This window comes from Saccopteryx leptura, chromosome X, assembly GCF_036850995.1.
Source record: "Saccopteryx leptura isolate mSacLep1 chromosome X, mSacLep1_pri_phased_curated, whole genome shotgun sequence".
Classification (NCBI taxonomy): domain Eukaryota; kingdom Metazoa; phylum Chordata; class Mammalia; order Chiroptera; family Emballonuridae; genus Saccopteryx; species Saccopteryx leptura.
In genome coordinates this window covers 66,184,977-66,205,498 of record NC_089516.1, presented here as the reverse complement: position 1 = coordinate 66,205,498, position 20,522 = coordinate 66,184,977, and the positions used below count along the sequence as shown (strand labels likewise).

Here is a 20,522-nt window from a genome sequence, read left to right as displayed (position 1 = left end):
GGCAGAAAGTTCAAATTGAACAAGATGAATAAACTCTAGAGATCTGTTGTACTACACTGTACCTATAGTAAACAATACTGTATTATACACTTTAAAAACTTTGTGAAGAGGGTAGCTCTCATGTTAATTGTTCCTTACCACAACAAAGTCCAATTTAAAAAAAGATAAGTTATTTTTAAAAGCACAGTATAAAATACTGCATGAAAATGGGATGAGAGAAACAGAAAAAAAGAATGGCAGCTGGACAACTGTTTCCAGAGAAACGCTGCCATAAAGCAAATGAAAATTGTGACCAAACATGTCAGCATGAACTTTAAAATATTAAGTAACCTATAAAACAAGAAGTAAAGCAGGTATTCAAGAATTCAAGGAAGAGCTGGTAGAAAATTAAAATGAAATACGAGTCATTTTAGAGGCAAAGAATAGAAATGTGAAGAAAAAAATAAAAGCATCATAGAAATAAAGGTAAAATTGCAAGCAGCAAAGAGAGAAGATGTACTACTTTATAAACGATGGTACAGAAAATGAGAGATAAGCAAGCAAAAGGAAATAGAAATTAAAACTGGTTCTAACATAACGAGCAAAATGCTCAGTAGATCAAGTTGGCAAAAGTGGGTACATTGTGTTGCTGGAGAAGTGCAACTCACTGGCTGCTTAAACTCGTTTCCTTGGCTCCCAGACTGAACCCTAACTACCAACAGAACTTTGATAGATCACTTTTTTATTACCGAGTTTACATTTTGTTTTCATTTCTGGTTTATGTATAGCCAAGAAGTTATTCCCCCTGGTAACAGCAATGACCAAGAATATGGCTTTATGGTCTTATCATTTGGTGAGCTCTGTAAATGGATTAATAGATTATCTAGTCTCTGGGTAAGAAACAACAGAGAACTTAATTTGTTAGTCTTTTGTTGTATTTGTCTATTTTGAGCTCCAATCAATCAACTTTTTCATGCTCACTGGGAAGAACAGTACTCTGATATCTGGACTAGTAAGTTTCTGTGTTTACTATTGACCAGCAGCTAAATTGCAGATCTGAACCCTTAAGATCTCTAGTGTCTGTGTTTCTATGTGTCAGTAACTGAAAAGGCCTTGAGTTCACATTGTGTGAGTGTAAAATACTTTTCTATCTATGGAAGGTATTCATAAATTAGAGTATAAAGTCTCCTAAATTAAAGGAGCTCTGTTCTAATTGATAGACAAAAATAAGCACTTACATACATATAATCTTAAAATTACCCCCAAATGGAAACAATTTCTAATACTTTACATGTGCTAAACTGAAAGTATTCTTATTTTTTAAATTCTACTAACTCAGAAACATTTTAAGAATCCAAACTTAGCCTGGGCTATGTTGGCACAGTGGATACAGCTCTGACCTGGAACGCTGAGGTCACCAGTTTGAAACCCCAGTTTTTATGGTCATGGCACACACAGGAAGCAACCAATGAACAGCTAGAGTGAAGCAACTACTTCTTGTCTACCACCCCCAGTAAAATCAATAAATAAAATCTAAGAAAAAAAAAATCAAAACTTAAGGTAAATATTTGGCAAATGATATTATTTTAATAATTTTGGATTAAAATAAAGAGCTTTGTCTTTTTTATTTATTCATGTAAAGTATAAAACAAGTATATGTTTTATTTTACTTCACTGTTTTTCCTAAATGTATACAGGTTTACTGATTAAACAATGTTATATATTAGTTATACATACCATTTAAGATTATACAATGTAATATGTTCAACTAAAATCATTCTCCTGAGAGACCTGAAGATGGCAAGGGAGTAGGTAGATGCACAGACTCCCAGCTCACACCACCAAACTGGATTACAAATTAATTTAGGAACAATCAGTGTGAAAAACCAACTCTAGACTACAAGAGAAGCTCTCAAAAACCAAGGAGCAAAGAAGAAGCCACACTGAGCCTGGTAGAGAGCACTGAGGAACGGTGAGTCTCCCCTGCTTACAGGAACGAAGGGAGTGTGAGGCTGAGAGCCCAGAAGGGCTCTCATTCCAAGGAAAAGAGTAGTAAATATCGCTCACAGCCACTTGACTGGGGACCTGGGAATGAGGTGTGTTGAAAGGGCTGGCTTATCTTCCAAAAGGAAAGGGGGCAGAGGAATGCATGGGAGGACATGAGAAGCTGACTCATCCAGTGCTGGAGGCGGCCAGAGCTGGGGGAGGAGTTGATCCTTCCACATAACACAAGACAAGTGGTTCCGAGTCACCCATCTCAAGATATCTCTCCAGCTCCAAATCAACTCAAGAAGAAACAGCTGAAAACAAGAAGTGGGGAGGAGGGGCAGTAACAAATCTCTTCATGGGATCTGAGATACACCTCCCCCTACTGAAGTGGAGAAAGAACCCCGCCCCTAGAGAGAGTAACTGGCAGATAAGGCTTTCAGAGTCTTAGGTTACACCCAACACATTCCTGGATAGTTTCAAATAATCCCCCTGCTGAGATCAATAAAAAAGACCACCACCAAGATAACTCAGAAGAAAATAAACAAATCAAGACTTCAAAGCAGCTCTACTACAAAAGCCAATCCTTATAGTGGATTACAAACAACAGCTGATAACAATCCAAGAAGACCTAGAAATAACACAACTGAAAATTGAAGGCAGACAACACCAAACCTAGACTCAACCAGCCCTACAAACAACACACCCAAACACACAGACATAATGAGAAGACAGAGAAGTACAATCTAAATGAAACCACAAGAGAAATCTCTCCAGAAAAGGAACTGAGTGATATGGAAATAACCAAACTGCCAGATGCAGAGTTTAGAATAATGATTGTTAGGATGCTTAGGGATCTTAGAACAACAATGGATGATCATTAAGAACACCTAAATAAAGAGACAGAAAGTATAAAAAAGGACATTGAAATATTAAAAAAGAATCAGTCAGAGGTGACAAATACAATATCAGAAATGAAGACCACAATGGAAGGAATTAAAAGCAGGATGGATGAAGCTGAGGATCAAATCAGCGAGGTGGAGGACAAGATGAACAAAGGCATGGAAGCAGAGCAGAAAAAAAAAAGAGACTCAAAAAGTCTGAGGAAACTCTGAGAGAGCTCTGTGACAACATGAAGAGAAATAACATCCACCTCATAGGGGTTCCTGAAGAAGAAGAGAAAGAACAAGGGATAGAAATTTTATTCAATCAAATCATAGCTGAAAACTTCCCTAAATTGATGGAAGGAAGGGTCTCACAAGTTCAAGAAGCACAGAGAACTCCATTAAAGAGAAACCCAAAGAGACCTACATCAAGACACATCATAATTAAAATACCAAAGCTAAGTGATAAAGAAAAAATATTAAAAACTGCTAGAGAAAAGAAGGCTATCACCTACAAAGAAGCCCCCATAAGGATGACATCCGACTTCTCAGCAGAAACTCTTGAGGCCAGAAAGGAATGGCAAGAAATATTCAAAATAATGCAGAACAAGAGCCTACAACCAAGACCATTTTATCCAGTAAGGCTCTTGTTAAAAATTGAAGGAGAAATGAAAAGCTTCACAGACAAAAAAAACCCTCAAGGAATTCATTGCAACCAAACCAATGCTGCAGGAAATGTTAAGGGGCCCATTGTAAACAGATCAAAGTGGGAAAAGAATATAGCAAAAGAGGAATACAGCTTTAAAGAATAAAATGGCAATAAACAACTACATATCAATAATAACCTTAAATGGAAATGGATTAAATGATTCAATAAAAATACATAGGGTAGCTGCTTGGATAAGAAACAGGATCCATACATATGCTGCCTACAAGAGACAAACCTTAAAACAAAAGATGCATATAAACTGAAGGTAAAAGGATGGAAAAAATATTTCATGCAAATGGAAATGAAAAAAAACCTGGGGTAGCAATACTTATATCATACAAAATGGAGTTTAAAACAAAGGTTATAGTAAGGGATAAAGAAGGTCACTACATAATGATAAAGGGAGCAATCCAACAGGAAGATATAACCATCATAAATATCTATGCACCTAATATAGGAGCAGCTAAATATATAAAGCAGACTTTGATGGATATAAAGGGTGAGATCAACAGCAATACGATAATAGAAGGAGATTTCAATACCCCACTAACATCACTAGATAGATCCTCAAGAAAGAAAATTAACAAAGAAACAGCAGACTTAGCCTGACCTGTGGTGGTGCAATGGATAAAGCATCGACCTGGAAATGCTGAGGTTGCCGGTTCGAAACCCTGGGCTTGCCTGGTCAGGCACATTATGGGAGTTGATGCTTCCAGCTCCTCCCCCTGTCTCTCTCTCCCCTCTCTCTCTCTCTCTCTCTCTCTCTCTCTCTCCCCTCTCTAAAATGAATAAATAAATAAAAAAAAAGAAACAGCAGACTTAAAGGACACAATAGATCAACTTGATTTAATAGATATCTTTAGAAACTTTCACCCTAAAGCAGCAGAATATACATTCTTTTCAAGTGCTCATGGTACGTTCTCTAAGATAGACCATATGTTAGGACACAAAAGCAGTCTCAAAAAATTTAAGAAGATTGAAATCATATCAAGCATTTTATCTGTTCATCCTGGGTCCTCTGCATCCCAGTCCGATGCTCTAACCACTGCGCCACCGCCTGGTCAGGCTACAGGTATTCCTTAAGAAGCTTGAAAAAGCTCAGATAAACAACCTAACCCTTCATCTAAAAGAACTAGAAAAAGAACAGCAAGTAAGGCCCAGAGGTAATAGAAGGAAGTAAATAATAAAGATCAGAGTGGAAATAAATGACATAGAGGCTAAAGAAACAATATGGAGGATCAATGAAACCAAGAGCTGATTCTTTGAAAGGGTAAACAAGATCGATGAACCTTTAACAAGACTCACCAAGAAAAGAAGAGAGAGGACTCAAATAAATAAAATTAGAAATGAGAGTGAAGAAATAACAACTGACACAACAGAAATACAAAATATTGTAAGAAAATTCTATAAAGAACTGTATGCCAAAAAATTAAACAACCTAGGTGAAATGGACAAATTCCTTGAAACATATAATCTTCCAAAAATCAATCAGAAAACCTAAACAGACTGATTACAACAAAAGAGATCGAAACAGATATCAAAAAGCTTCCCCCCCCCCATAAAAACTCCTGGGCCCGATGGCTTCACTGGTGAATTCTACCAAATATTCAAAGAAGAACTAACTCCTATCCTTCTCAAGCTATTTCAAAAAATTCAGGAGGGCCCTGGCTGGTTGGCTCAGTGGTAGAGCGTCGGGCTGGCGTGCTGGAGTCCCAGGTTCGATTCCCGGCCAGGGCACACAGGAGAAGCGCCCATCTGCTTCTCCACCCCTCCCTCTCTCCTTCCTCTCTGTCTCTCTCTTCCCCTCCCGCAGCCAAGGTTCCATTGGAGCAGCGTTTGCCCGAGCGCTGGGGATGGCTCTGTGGCCTCTGCCTCAGGCGTTAGAATAGCTCTGATTGCAGCAGAGCAACGCCCCAAGATGGGCAGAGCATCACCCCCTGGTGGGCATGCCGGGTGGATCCCGGTCGGGCGCATGCGGGAGTCTGTCTGACTGCCTCCCCATTTCCAACTTCAGAGAACTACAAAAAAAAAAAAAATCAGGAGGAAGAAACACTTCCAAATTCCTTTTATGAGGCGAGCATAATTCTGATTCCAAAACCAGGCAAAGACAACACAAAGAAAGAAAATTATAGGCCAATATCCCTGAAGAATTTAGATGCTAAAATCTTCAACAAAATATTAGCAAACTGGATCCAGCAATACATGAAAAAAATCATACATCATGCATGATCAAGTGGGATTTATTCTGGGGAGACAAGGATGGTACAACATTCGTAAATCAATTAATGTGATTCACCACATAAACAAAAGGAAGGAGAAAAACCACACGATAATTTCCATAGATGCAGAAAAAGTATTTGATAAAATCCAGCACCTATTTATGATCAAAACTCATAGCAAAGTGGGAATACAGGGAAAATACCTCAACATGATAAAGGCCATCTATGACAAACCCACAACCAACATTATAATTAATGGACAAAAATTAAAAGCAATTCCCCTAAAATCAGAAAAAAGGCAAGGGTACCCCCTTTCACCACTCTTATTCAACATAGTACTGAAAGTCCTAGCCACAGCAATCAGACAAGAAATAAAAGCATCCAAATTGAAAAAGAAGAAGTAAAAGTATCATTATTTGCAGATGATATGATACTGTATATAGAAAACCCTAAAGTCTCACTCAAAAAACCCTACTGGACCTAATAAACGAATTCATCAAGGTGACAGAATATAAAATTAATACATAGAAATCAGAGCATTTTTATACACCTACAATGAACTGTCAGACAGAGAAATTAACGAAACAATCCCCTTCACTATTGCAACAACAACAACAAAAAAGTACCTAGGAGTAAATTTAACCAAGGAGGTTAAAGACTTGTACTCAGAAAATTATAAACATTGATAAAAGAAATCAAGGAAGACACAAACAAGTGGAAGTATACACCATGCCCATGGTTAGGAAGATAAACATCATTAAAATGTCTATACTACCCAAAGCAATTTTTAAATTCAATGCAATACCAATTAAAAATACCAATGACATACTTCAAAGATATAGAACACATATTCCAAAAATTTATATGGAACCAAAAAAAGAACACGAATAGCCTCAGCAATCTTGAAAAAGAAGAATAAAGTGGGAGGTATCACACTTCCTGATATCAAGTTATATTATAAGGCCATTATACTCAAAACAGCCTGGTACTGGCATAAGAACAGGCATATAGATCAATGGAACAGAATAGAGAACCCAGAAATAAACCCACATCTTTATGGACAATTGATATTTGACAAAGGAGGTAAGAGTGGAGTAAAGACAGTCTGTTTAACAAATGATGTTGGGAAAAATGGACAACTACCTGCAAAAAAATGAAACTAGACCACCAACTTACACCATTCACAAAAATAAACTCAAAATGGATAAAGGACTTAAATGTAAATCGTGAAACCATAAGTATCGTAGAAGAAAACTTAGGCAGTAAGCTCACCGACATCTATCACAGCAGTATCTTTGTTGAATTATCTCCACAGGCAAATGAAATAAAATACAGGATAAACAAATGGGACTATATCAAACTAAAAAGCTTTCGTAAAGCCAAAGACAATATGAACAGAATAAAAAGACAAACCACACAATGGGAGAACATATTCGACAATACATCTGATATGGGATTAATAACCAAAATTTATAAAGAAGCCTGGCCAGGCGGTGGCGCAGTGGATGGAGTGTCGGACTGGGATGCGGAAGAACCCAGGTTCAAGACCCCGGGGTTGCCAGCTTGAGAGCGTGGGCTCATCTGGCTTGAGCAAAAAGCTTACTAGCATGGACCCAGGGTCACTGGCTCGAGCGGGGGGTTGCTCAGTCTGCTGAGGGCCCGTGGTCATGGCACGTGTGGGAGAGCAATCAATGAACAACTACGGTGTCGCAACGAAAAACTGATGATTGATGCTTCTAATCTCTCTCCATTCCTGTCTGTCTGTCCCTGTCTATCCCTCTATCTGACACTCTCTCTGTCCCTGTAAAAAAAAAAAAAATTAAAAAAAATATAAAGAACTTGTAAAACTCAACACCAGGAACTCAAACAATCTAATCAAAAAATGGGCACAAGAAATGAATAGACACTTCTCCAAATAGGACATAGAGATGGCCAATAGACAAAGGAAAAAATGTTCAACATCATTAATCATTAGAGAAATGAAAACCACAATGAGATATCCCCTCACACCAGTCAAGATGGCGCTCATTAACAAAACAACACACGATAGGTGCTGGTGAGGATGTGAAGAAAGGGGAACCTTCCTGCTCTGCTGGTGGGAATGCAGACTGGTGCAGCCACTGTGGAAAACAGTATGGAGATTCCTCAAAAAATTAGAAATGGAACTGCCTTTTGACCCAGCCATCCCACTTATAGGAATATATCCAAAGGACACCATATCACCTACTGAAAAAAAGAAATGCACCCTGTGTTTATGGCAGCATTGTTCACAATAGCGAAGATCTGGAAACAGCCCAAGTGCCCATCAGTGGACGAATGGATTAAAAAGCAGTGGTACATATATACAACGGAATACTATGGGGCTATGAAAAAGAAGGAAATACTACCTTTTGCAACAATATGGAGGGACCTGGAAACTATTATCTTGAGTGAAATAAACCAGGCAGAGAAAAAAAAATATCTTATGACCTCACTCATTTGAGGAATCCAAGGAATAATGAGAGCTGAGGAATGAAATTGAGACAGAGGAGGGATCAAAGGGACCAGACGAAAAGAGGACAGAGGTTAAAGGGGATGATAGGATGGGATAAACCTGAAGGGAAGGGGGTAAGGTGCTGTATGGAGGGGGGCAAGGGAGATGTTGAGGGGAATAGGGGGGAGGGGGATGTATTCAGGGTGACCCTAGAATCTGTGTAAACACAATTAATTAAATTAATAAAAAATGAAAAAAGTTATTCTCCTGACAAATTTTTTTTAATTTATTCATTTTGGAGAGGGAGAGACAGAGAGAGAGGAGAGACAGAGAGAGAGAAGGGGGGGGAGGAGCTGGAAGCATCAACTCCCATATGTGCCTTGACCAGGCAAGCCCAGGGTTTCGAACCGGTGACCTCAGCATTTCCAGGTCGATGCTTTATCCACTGCGCCACCACAGGTCAGGCCTCTCTTGACAAATTTTTTATTTCAGCAATAACTATTCTCGTTTTGTAGACTGTTAGATTTAAAATGAGTTACAAGATATTTATCTTAAAATGTTGGACTGATACTGAGTTAATTAGCCCTGGCCAGTTGGCTCAGTGGTAGAGTGAAGGCCCGGCATGTGGAAGTCCTCGATTTGATTCCTGATCAGGGCACACAGGAGATGTGCCCATCTGCTTTTCTACCCTTCCCCTTCTCCTTTCTCTCTCTCTCTCTCTTCCCCTCTAGCAGCCAAGTCTCCATGGGAGCAAAGTTGGCCCAGGAGCTGAGGATGGCTCCAAGGCCTGGCCTCAGGCACTAGAATGGCTCTGATTGCAGCAGAAAAATGCCCCAAAGGGGCTGAGCATCGCCCCCTGATGGGCATGCTGGGTGGATACTGGTTGAGTACATGGGAGTCTGTCTGCCTGCCTTCCCCACTTCTCACTTTGGAAAAATACAAAAAATATTTAGTTAATTAATGGATAGTTACTAGATATCAACATAATTTTTAAGCAAGAGAGAGAAAGGGAGGACAGACAGGAAGGGAGAGAGATGAGAAGCATCAACTCATAGTTGCGGCACCTTAGTTACGCATTTGTTGCTTTCTCATATGTTCCTTGACTATGGGGTTCCAGATGAGCCAGTGACCCTTTGTTCAAGCCAGCGACCTTAGGTTCAAGTTAGCGACCTCACTCAAGCCGGCAACCCTGCGCTCAAGCTGGCGACCTCAGGGTTTCAAACCTGGGTCCTCTGCATCCAAGGCTGACACTATTCACTGCACCACTGCCTGGTCAGGCTCAAGAAAACCTTTAAATAAAATAGAATACTTAAACAGCACTACGTTTGTACACTATTTCTTCTCATTTTTATGTTTTAGAGGGGCAATAACTTTGGGTCATGTTAATGAATGTTCATTTTTCCTCTTTAAAAGGAATGAGTATGGCCATTGAAAGCTATGCTATGTGTGTTTATGAAATCTGCAAGTGTGCTATAATGTTTGTGGGTGAGATATGGTTTATAATTACACCTAAGTTTTCTCTTTGAACTAGAAATTATTTTGGTTAAGTTACAATTAAAATAAAGTTGTTGTCAACCCCATTAAATTTAATTTCTAAAAAAAACCCCAAGTGGTTGAGATTATATTATGAGCAATTGACAGGTGCTTCTGTTTTCAAAGAAAAATGTATTTAGTCTTTTTTTTTTTTACAGAGACAGAGAGAGATGAGAAGCATCAATCATCAGTTTTTCATTGCGACACCTTAGTTGTTCGTTGATTGCTTTCTCATATGTGCCTTGACCGTGGGCCTTCAGCAGACCAAGTAACCCCTTGCTCAAGCCAGTGACCTTGGGTCCAAGCTGGTGAGCTTTGCTCAAACCAGATGAGCCCGCACTCAAGCTGGTGACCTCGGGGTCTCGAATCTGGGTCCTCCGTATCCCAGTTTGACGCTCTATCCACGGCACCACTGCCTGGTCAGGCTGTTTCTTAAAGCAGTAGTCCTCAAACTTTCTGTTTTCAAGATCTTTTATACTCTGAAAAAATTATCAAGAACTTCCAAAGAGATTTTTCATAGGTGGGCTATAACTATCAATATTTACCATATTAGAAATTAAAACAGAAAATTTAAATACACTAACTGATGGAATTAATTAGAGATGAACCCATTGCATGATATCAAAAATTTTTTTTGACAGAGAGAGACAGAGAGAGGGATGGATAGGGGCAGACAGACAGGAAGAGAGACAGATAAGAGGCATCAATTCTTTGTTGCAAAAAAAAAAAAATTCTTCGTTGCGGCATGTTAGTTGTTCATTGATTGCTTTCTCATATGTGCCTTGACGGGGGGGGGGGGAGGCACAGCAGAGTGAGTGACCCCTTTATTAAGCCAGTGATCTTGGGCTCAAGCTGGTGAGCTCAGGGTTTCGAACCTGGGTCCTTCGCGTCCCAGTCCAATGCTCTATCCACTGTGCCACCACCTAGTCAGGCTGCATGATATCAATTTTAAAAAATATCTAAAAAAACAAAAAATCATTTCACCTTTTTTGAAAAGCTCCTTAATGCCTGACTTAATAGCAACAGCTAGATTCTCATGTCTGCTTCTGCATTTAGTCTATTACAGCATCACACATCATGTAGACTCCAGAAAACTATGTATTTTAGTATTATTATGAAAATAGTTTTGACCTGCCAGATCCCCAAAAAAGGTTGAAAATTTGTTCCAGATAAAATAAAACACTGAAGCCTGACTGGGCGGTGGAGCAGTGGATAGAGCGTCGGACTGGGATGAGGAGGACCCAGGTTTGAGACCCCGAGGTCGCCAGTTTGAGAGCGGGCTCATCTGGTTTGAGCAAAAAGCTCACCAGCTTGGACCCAAGGTCACTGGCTTGAGCAAGGGGTTACTCGGTCTGCTGAAGGCCCACGGTCAAGGCACATATGAGAAAGCAATCAATGAACAACTAAGATGCCGCAACGAAAAACTGATGATTGATGCTTCTCATCTCTCTTCGTTCCTGCCTGTCTGTCCCTCTCTCTGACTCTCTCTGTCTGTGTAAAAAAGAAAAAAAAAAGAACACAGTGAAGAACAAACTTGGAAAATAAATGTTATTTGCCCTGGTTTAAATCTGATTCTGAAATAAAGCTCTGAAATGTATTAAAATGTGGCAAAGTTTATCTTGATTTTGATGGGCTTGCTTCCTTAGTTTACTTCTCATAGGTTCCGGACAAGGAAGGACAGTCTTTGAACCTCACAGAAAAGCACTGTTCCAGGTACTTCAAACTACTGAAGTGACAGAACAGACTTTTAGATATAGGCTTCTGAATTGACACTATATATACATCTTTAAGAACATACGAGTGCACTTAGTGAAGGTCTCCTTTATTTATTTATAACTTTATTTTAGTTTAGAAGCATACAGCTTTATCAAAGCAGACTGCCAACCCAAGATCCAGCAGAGTACTAATTACATAAGACTGAGTAAATTGATGAGGGAAATTTAATTGTGGTTATTTATTTGAAATATTGTTGATAGTGTTTTGATGTTCTACTTTCTGAATACTCGAGAAAATTCTTTCTCTTTCTTTGTAAGTTATTTATAACTCAAAAACAATTTAGCAGACACTACTGTAAACGAAATCACAATATTTTTAAATTTATGACTCTCATTCACTTCCTCCCCACCCTACCTCTCTTTCTGAATTCAGAAACCTTTACTACATCTCACTACTTTTCATGACAATATACTTATTTGTACTGGTTATATAAAAATCTGTCCTTTTTTAAAAACCAGGATGTTTTGCCAGTACAGTTTTGCCTGTACTTGTAAATTCATTTCCTAACTACCTGTATGTGTGTTTCAATTCTCTTTTGAGCAAAATTTAACATTTTACTGGCTCCTTTATTAATTAATGAGTTAAATAAAATCTTTAACAAGTGTTCAAAAATGGAAAGTAAAACTTTAAGGAGAGAAAATTATAGATTTTAGAAGATAAGAAAAGAAAAAATCCAAAACATATAGAGTTCCCAGGAAATCAAAACAATGAAATAAAACCATGTTTAAAATAAGACATGACCTAGTATAGTCTATTCTGCTACTACCTTATTTTTTAAATTCATATTTTATTTTATTATCTTTTACTTTAAAATAAAATCAATTTTAATTACACATTATAATCCACCATCCATCCCTGTAGCTGCATCTAATGATCTTTTGGGTGGCATACAATTCTTTTTTATATATTGCTGGATTCCTCTCCCCAGCTTCACTGAGATATGTTTGCTATAACTTGTGTAAGTTTTAAGGTATACAATGAGATGATTTGATGCCCATATATCTTACAAAATAATTACCACAATAATGTTAGTTAATACAGCTAGGAACAAAATGAAAAGACAACCCATTGTATAGGACAACATATACTGTGATACATCTGATAAGGAATTAATATCTAAAATGTACAAAGAACTTATAAAATTCAACACCTCCCCAAAAAATCCAATTAAAAAATGTGCAAAGGACCTGAATAGACACTCCTCCAAAAAGGACATACAGATGGTCGACATAAAAAAAGGTGCTCAATGTCATCAACCATAAGAGAAATGCAAATTAAAACCACAATGAGATATCACCTCACACTTGTCAGAATGGCTACCATCCATAAATCAACAAACAATAAGACTTGGCAAAGGTGTGGAGAAAATCCTTGTGCACTGTTTGTGGGAATGAAGATGGTGCAGCCACTGTGGAAAGCAGTATGGAATTTACCTAAAAAAACTAAAAATGGAACTGCCTCATGATCCAGCCATTCCACTTCTGGGAATATATCTGAAGAAACCTGAAACACTAATTCAAAAGAATACACGCACGCCTATGTTATTGCAGCCTTATTTACAATAGCCAAGATTTGGAAGCAACCCAAGTGCCCATCAGTAGATGAGTGGCTAAAATAGCTGTGGTACAGTTATGCAACGGAATACCACTGAGTTGAAAAAAACAAAAACAAAAAAAACTTACCTTTTTGACAGCATTGATGGGCCTGAAGAGTATTATGCTAAGTGAAATAAGCCAGTCAGAGAAAGACAAATAACATATGATTTCACTCATATGTGGAATCTAATGAACAAAATCAACTAATAGACACAATAGAAACAGACCTATAGGGACAGAGAACAGACTGACAGCTGTCAGAGGGGAGGGGGTTGGGGGTCAGGGTGGAAAAGGTGAAGGGATTAAGCAAAAAAATGAAAGGCATAGACGTGATTACCAGAGGGAAAGGGGGTGTGTGGGGAGGAGGTAGAGGAGAGTAAAGGGGGGATAAATGGTGATGGAAAAGAGACTTAACTTAGGGTGGTGAACACACAATACAGTGCATGGATGATGTGTTATAGAATTGCACACCTGAAACCTATATAATTTTATGAACCAATGTCACCCCAATAAATTCAATAAAAAATTAAAACTAAATGAAATAAAATGTCGAAACGATAAAGGGTTTTGTTTCTTGATTCTATTATTAATTCTTAGTTTTACTGCATTGTAATCAGATAATATCATGTTTTATTTATATATATTAAAATTTATTCAGGTTTTCCTTATGATCAATTTTGTAAATGTCCAAAGGCCACATGAAAAGAAGTTGAGTTTTCTATGTTCAGGCTATAGAGTATATTTCTATTAAATCTTCTATAATAAGTATCTTATGTAAGTTTTCTCTATCTTTTCACTTTGTTCTTTTTATTCCTTTAAATCCTTGTCACAGATTAACAGAGGTGAATTAAATTTCATGTGTTTATCTTCTTCCTTATAATGCCTATAGTTTGATACCAAAAAATCTAAGATATCACATTCCAAAAAAAAATGACAGACCAATAATTCAGGGTTATTAGGCAACTAAATTCATCAACATTTAAAAAGTAATAACACATTATAACCAAATGCGGTTTATTCAAGAAATGCAATGATTACTTAATTTTAGGACATCTATTTTTTTTTCTTTCTCTTCTCCATGACAGAGACAGGGATAGGGACAGACAGAAAGAGAGAGAGATGAGAAGCAATAATTCTTTGCTGTGGCACCTCAGTTGTTCATTGATTGCTTTCTCATATGTGCCTTGACTGGGGGGCTACAGCAGAGCGAGTGACCCCTTGCTCAAGCCAGTGACCTTGGGCTCAAGCTGGTGACCTCGGGGTTTCAAACCTGGGTCCTCTGCATCCCAGTCTGACACTCCATCCACTGTGCCACCACCTGGTCAGTCAGGACATCTACTATTATAATTCAAAATATTAATATTTAAAAGAGAAAAAATAAGATTCTAGAATCTGAGAAGGCATGCAATTCGGTATCTATTTATTTTCTAAAATTATAACTAAAACAGAAACAAGCGGACAGAATATAAAAAGTCTATCTAAACCTAAAAGCCAATACCATCCTCAATTAGGAAAACAGTAGCAAACTACTATGAAACTTGAAAATGTTTACCACTATTCTGATTATCTCATAAGAAAATGTTACCAGTATCTGACAGCATGGTTGTGGTTTGGAAGACTGTTTAGCTTATATTTACTCACTGTCAAAGTTTATTAGACTTTTACATAGTGACCTAAGAGTAATAATGTCATATATATTCAATACTATACTTCCATAAAAAGCAAGGTAAAAAAGATTCTTACTCCATACAGTGTGTCATAGAGTCAAGATACAGACATACAGTATGGAAAAATTAGTTCTTAAAGAATCAGTTGACTGATTATCAAGTACTGCAATGGCACAAATTTCTGGTGATAAAAGACTGGGTTATTCAGATTTCAAATACCTTGCATTACCAAATTCCCAGTTCCCACTATACCTGTTCCTTTTAGGAAATTCCAGATGTCTCTGCAGCTATGGATCTCTTCAAGTGCACGATTCAGGTATCTGGTCTATTTGGCAACAATGAACAAAAAACCATTAGTTTCAGCCAAACAAAACTTTAAGCAAATTAAATACCTTGATATGATTTTCATTAAAACCAATTAGTTATAAATGAAATGATAGTTTAAACTGAACAGTTTAGAATTTACATAGAAATATTAGCCTCTATTTGTACTTTTCCTTAGTATTCTAGGAAAATGAGGATTACATAAAAAATCTGAATGTTATCAGTTTCTTTAATAACCTAGGACAGAAGAGAAGCACTTTTGGGGTGGTAGTGTGAGAAGCTTCATGAACCCTCTGTCCAGCAAAACAACTATAACTGAAAATTATAAAAAATTATGAAATTGTGTAAAAGTCTCAGGAAATGGCCTAAGGGCATATAGTAAATCTATCCTAAGAAATCTTCTAAGTTTCAGTAAGAACAGCGAGCACCTGTAGCAGTTAAGTCATGACCTGCTTGCTCACCAATCCCCCAGCTCAGCATACTATAAGTGCTACTTTAGGTGGGTGTGGCCAAGAAGACGGGGCTCCCTTTACCCTCTCAGTTTCCAGGCTAAGAATTCCCAGAAGGAGTATGCTGCTGGTGCTTTTCATTTCCCTCCCCCAGTACTGTATTGCAGAAGCTATTATAAAACATGTACAACTGAGAGGCCTGGAGCTCTCTTCCTCTCTCCAGTCCCCACCCCATACCAGGCATGGCATACTAAGAACACTAGGTCTCAATTGCCCTTACTTTAGCTTGTTTATGAGATAGAAATTTCTATGCTGGGAGAAGCCAAGAATGCCAGAGGCTATGACCCCTGCCCAGCCCTCCACTGGGGACAATCCAAAGAGCTGGATTGTCACTTTGATAGAAATGGGCCACTGTCCCTGCCTACAGCAACAAAACAAGGGGTACAGAGCTTCTGCTTAGGAGGAGAGGCAGGCCATTAGATGGATGGGCTTTGTAGCTCTCTCTAAAAGGACTGACTTTAATTGGAATGGAGTATAGGAAAGTTCAAGTCTAAGGGCGCTATAAAATACCATGGAGATCTTAGTGTTGAAAAATTAAGAGGTTCAATGATATCAACAAGCAAAACAGTAGACTAGTTAAAAGAAAACTAGGGGAAGAAAAACCTAAGATCACTTCCCCTTCAATTTATGCCAAAGGAGTCTCTCTCTCTCTCTCTCTCTCTCTCTCACACTCACACACACACACACACACACACACACACACACACGTTAAGACTAGAAGAAGGGCACTGAGAAGCCTAACAGAGACAGAAAGATCAGGGAAAGAGATAGTCAAAAATAACCTGGCTAAAACCATTTTCATCCCTTTGGAGAAGAGGGGCCAGGGTGACTGCACAGGCAAAGACTGCCCTCTGAATAATGATACAGCCAGGGGAAATAACTTCAATGATCTAGCCCAGCCAAGTCACTAAACAAATTAATAAGCAAATATTAACAACAGGCCTCAAAGGGGTGGAATCAGTGTTCAAAGATGCTCCAATATATCAACTAAAAATGTCCAGTTTTCAACAAAAAATTATGAAATATTCAAAGAAACAAGAATATATGACTCATGCAGGGAAAAAAAAGCAGGCAACAGGAACTTATTTTGAAAAAGTCCAGATGTTGAACTTAGTAGACACAGATTTCAAAGCATCTATTTAAAATATGTTCAAACTGTCAACATAGATAGGTAACTAGATATTAATAGGAAAAGAGAGCAGGGGGAATTGGACACTGGATTTTATAAAATTGGAAAGCATACTTCAGTAAGAAGCTGCAGCATTCCTTTACTAGGGAACTATAGCATTTACAATTTCGGACACCCAAGGGGATTGCCCAATTAAAGAGAGTAACACTCCCTCTTCCCTGGTAAGGAGGAAGAACTGTTTTCCCCAGCTCCCCAGACTATAGTAGGAGGTGCTTCTGTGCTTTCTCTGCATGGCATATGCAGTGAAAGCCAAGATTGGTGGCCATAAAGGCCTGTCAGTATAGCCTAGAAAAAAGATCTGACTGATTAGTGGAAGGAACCAATACAAGCCCACAAAATTTTAAAGAAATTGTTTGGTTAGCTTAAAAGGGAACTAGTCCTTTTCAGCCAGAAAATATAAATAAGGGCTTAACGGAGATCTTGCCCTTTTTGCCCTTCTCTCAACCTTCCTGCAGAGAAAAATGTGCTCGTCATGTTTACAGCCTTGCTGTGTGGGTTGGCGGCCAGAGGGGTTCCCAAGTACAGGCTCTAAGCAGCTCCTGGACTGGACTGAGCTTAGATATGGTGCAGAATATCTGAATTTTGGTCTTTATACTAGGCTTACTGAAGACTAGACTGGATTTTTTCCTGGAAAAGATAGATGGAGATGGGACACTGAAAGACTATAGGGCAGCCTTTTATTTCAACCTCTAATAAATCTTATTGCAACAGCCTAAGTTTCTCCAAATGTGGGTCCTGTAAAATTCCTTTCCTGAGACTCCATACAAGAACCACAATTCTGCTGGCAACAAAACAACTAAAGGAAACCACACATCGTTAAGACTGCAATATATTATCTCCAAACTGATCTACAGATTTAGTGCAATCTCTATCAAAATCCCAGCTGGCTTCTTTTTAGAAATTGACAAATTGATCCTAACTTTCATATGGAAATTCAAAAGACCAGAATAACTAAAACAATCTTGAGAAAGAAGAACAAAGTTGAAGGATGAACACATCTCTATTTCAAAAGTTATTACAAAGCTACAATAATCAAAACAGTGTGGTATCGCCACAAGGACAGACATAGACGTCAATGGAATGAAATTGAGGTCCTAGAGATAAATCTTTCCATTTATGATCAGTTGATTTTCAACAAGGGTGCCAATATAATTCAATGGGAAACAAGTAGTTTTCAACAAATGGTCCTGGGACAATTAGATATTTAATTGTGAAAGAATAACATTAGACACTCTTATCTTATGCCACCCACAGAAATCAACTCAAAATAGATCACAGACCTAAATGTAAGAACTAAATATGTAAAACTCTTAGAAGAATATATAGGGGTGAACCTTCATGATCGTGAATTAGGCAATAGTCTTAGACTTAAAACCCAAAACACAAGCAACAGCAACAAAATAAAGAAAATGGGCATCATCAAAATTGAAAATGTTTACGCTTCAAGAGGTACTAGCAATAAAGGGAAAAAGCAACCACATAATGGAATAGAATAATTGCAAATTGTATCTGATAAAAGCCTAGGATCAATATGTGAAGAACTATTAAAACTCAGTATTAAAGGAGATGACGTCACAGTGATGGCGCGGTAGGAAGCGATACCGAAAATCTCCCCATAAACTCAACAAGTTCTTCAACCAGAAACAGAAAAACCTATCCTTGGAGTCTTCAGATGCTTCACAACATACCCGAAGGGCCACGACAATCAAAACAGCATGGTATTGGCAGAAAAATAGACACTCAGACCAATGGAACAGAATAGAAAGCCCAGAAATAAAACCACATATATATAGTCAAATAATTTTTGATAAAGGGGCCAACAACACACAATGGAGAAAAGAAAGCCTCTTCAACAAATGGTGCTGGGAAAACTGGAAAGCCACATGCAAAAGAATGAAGCTGGACTACAGTTTGTCCCCTTGTACTAAAATTAACTCAAAATGGATCAAAGATCTAAACATAAGACCTGAAACAATAAAGTACATAGAAGAAGACATAGGTACTAAACTCATGGACCTGGGCTTTAAAGAGTATTTTATGAATTTGACTCCACAGGCAAGAGAAGTGAAAGCAAAAATTAACGAATGGGACTACATCAGACTAAGAAGTTTTTGCTCAGCAAGAGAAACTGATAACAAGATAAACAGACAGCCAACTAATTGGGAAATGATATTTTTAAACACCTGCTCAGATAAGGGCCTAATATCCAAAATATACAAAGAACTCCTAAAACTCAACAACAAACAAACAAACAATCCAATAAAAAAATGGGAAGAGGATATGAACAAACACTTCTCCCAGGAAGAAATACAAATGGCCAACAGATATATGAAAAGATGCTCATCTTCTTTAGTTATTAGAGAAATGCAAATCAAAACTGCAATGAGATACCACCTCACACCTGTTAGATTAGCTATTATTAACAAGACAGGTAATAGCAAATGTTGGAGAGGTTGTGGAGAAAAAGGAACCCTCATCCACTGTTGGTGGGAATGTAAAGTAGTACAACCATTATGGAAGAAAGTATGGTGGTTCCTCAAAAAACTGAAAATAGAACTACCTTATGACCCAGCAATCCCTCTACTGGGTATATACCCCCAAAACTCAGAAACATTGATATGTAAAGACACATGCAGCCCCATGTTCATTGCAGCATTGTTCACAGTGGCCAGGACATGGAAACAACCAAAAAGCCCATCAATAGATGACTGGATAAAGAAGATGTGGCACATATACACTATGGAATACTACTCAGCCATAAGAAATGATGACATCAGATCATTTATAGCAAAATGGTGGGATCTTGACAACATTATACGGAGTGAAATAAGTAAATCAGAAAAAACCAGGAACTGCATTATTCCATACATAGATGGGACATAAAAGTGAGACCAAGAGACATTGATAAGAGTGTGGTGGTTACGGGGGGAGGGGGGAGAGGGAAGGGGAGGGGCACAAAGAGAACTAGATAGAGGGTGACAGAGGACAATATGACTTTGGGTGATGGGTATGCAACATAATTGAACGACAAGATAACCTAGACATGTTATCTTTGAATATATGTATCTTGATTTACTGATGTCACCCCATTAAAAATAAAAAAATAAAACAAAAAACAAAAAAAACCCCTCAGTATTAAAATAACCGCCTGACTGGGTGGTGGTGCATTGGATAGAGCGTTGGACTGGGACACAGAGGACCCAGGTTCGAGACTCCCGAGGTCCCCAGCTTCAGCATGGGCTCATCTGGTTTGAGCAAAGCTCACTAGCTTGGACCCAAGGTCTCTGGCTTGAGCAAGGGGTTACTTGGTCTGCTGTAGCCCCATGGTCAGGGCACATGAGAGAGCAATCAATGAACAACTAAGGTGTCACAACGAAAAACTGATGATTGATACTTCTCTCTTCATTCCTGTCTGTCTGTCCCTATCTACCCCTCTCTCTGTCTCTGTAAACAAAAAATACAAATAACCCTATTAAAATGGTCAAAAAATCTGAATAGGCATTTTACAGATATGTAAGTGGAAAATAAGCACATAAAAAGAAGCTCAACATCTTTTGGCATTAGTAATGACATCATTAGTCATTACAAAAATGCACATCAAAACTACAATGAGATAGCACTTCCTTCTCACTTGGGGATGTGAGGGTGAGCTGGCTGCGACATCTGTCACCCCACTGAT

At 38.2% G+C, this 20,522-nt stretch overlaps 1 protein-coding gene across 1 annotated transcript in view; it reads right to left on the bottom strand.

The window, feature by feature from the left end:
• Positions 1-20,522, bottom strand: part of TEX11 (testis expressed 11) — a 169,724-nt gene that overhangs the window by 15,535 nt on the left and 133,667 nt on the right. The window contains exon 24 of the mRNA XM_066357816.1: positions 15,074-15,146. Within this exon, the coding sequence (XP_066213913.1) occupies positions 15,074-15,146 (73 nt within the window). The remainder of the gene's footprint in view (positions 1-15,073; positions 15,147-20,522) is intronic.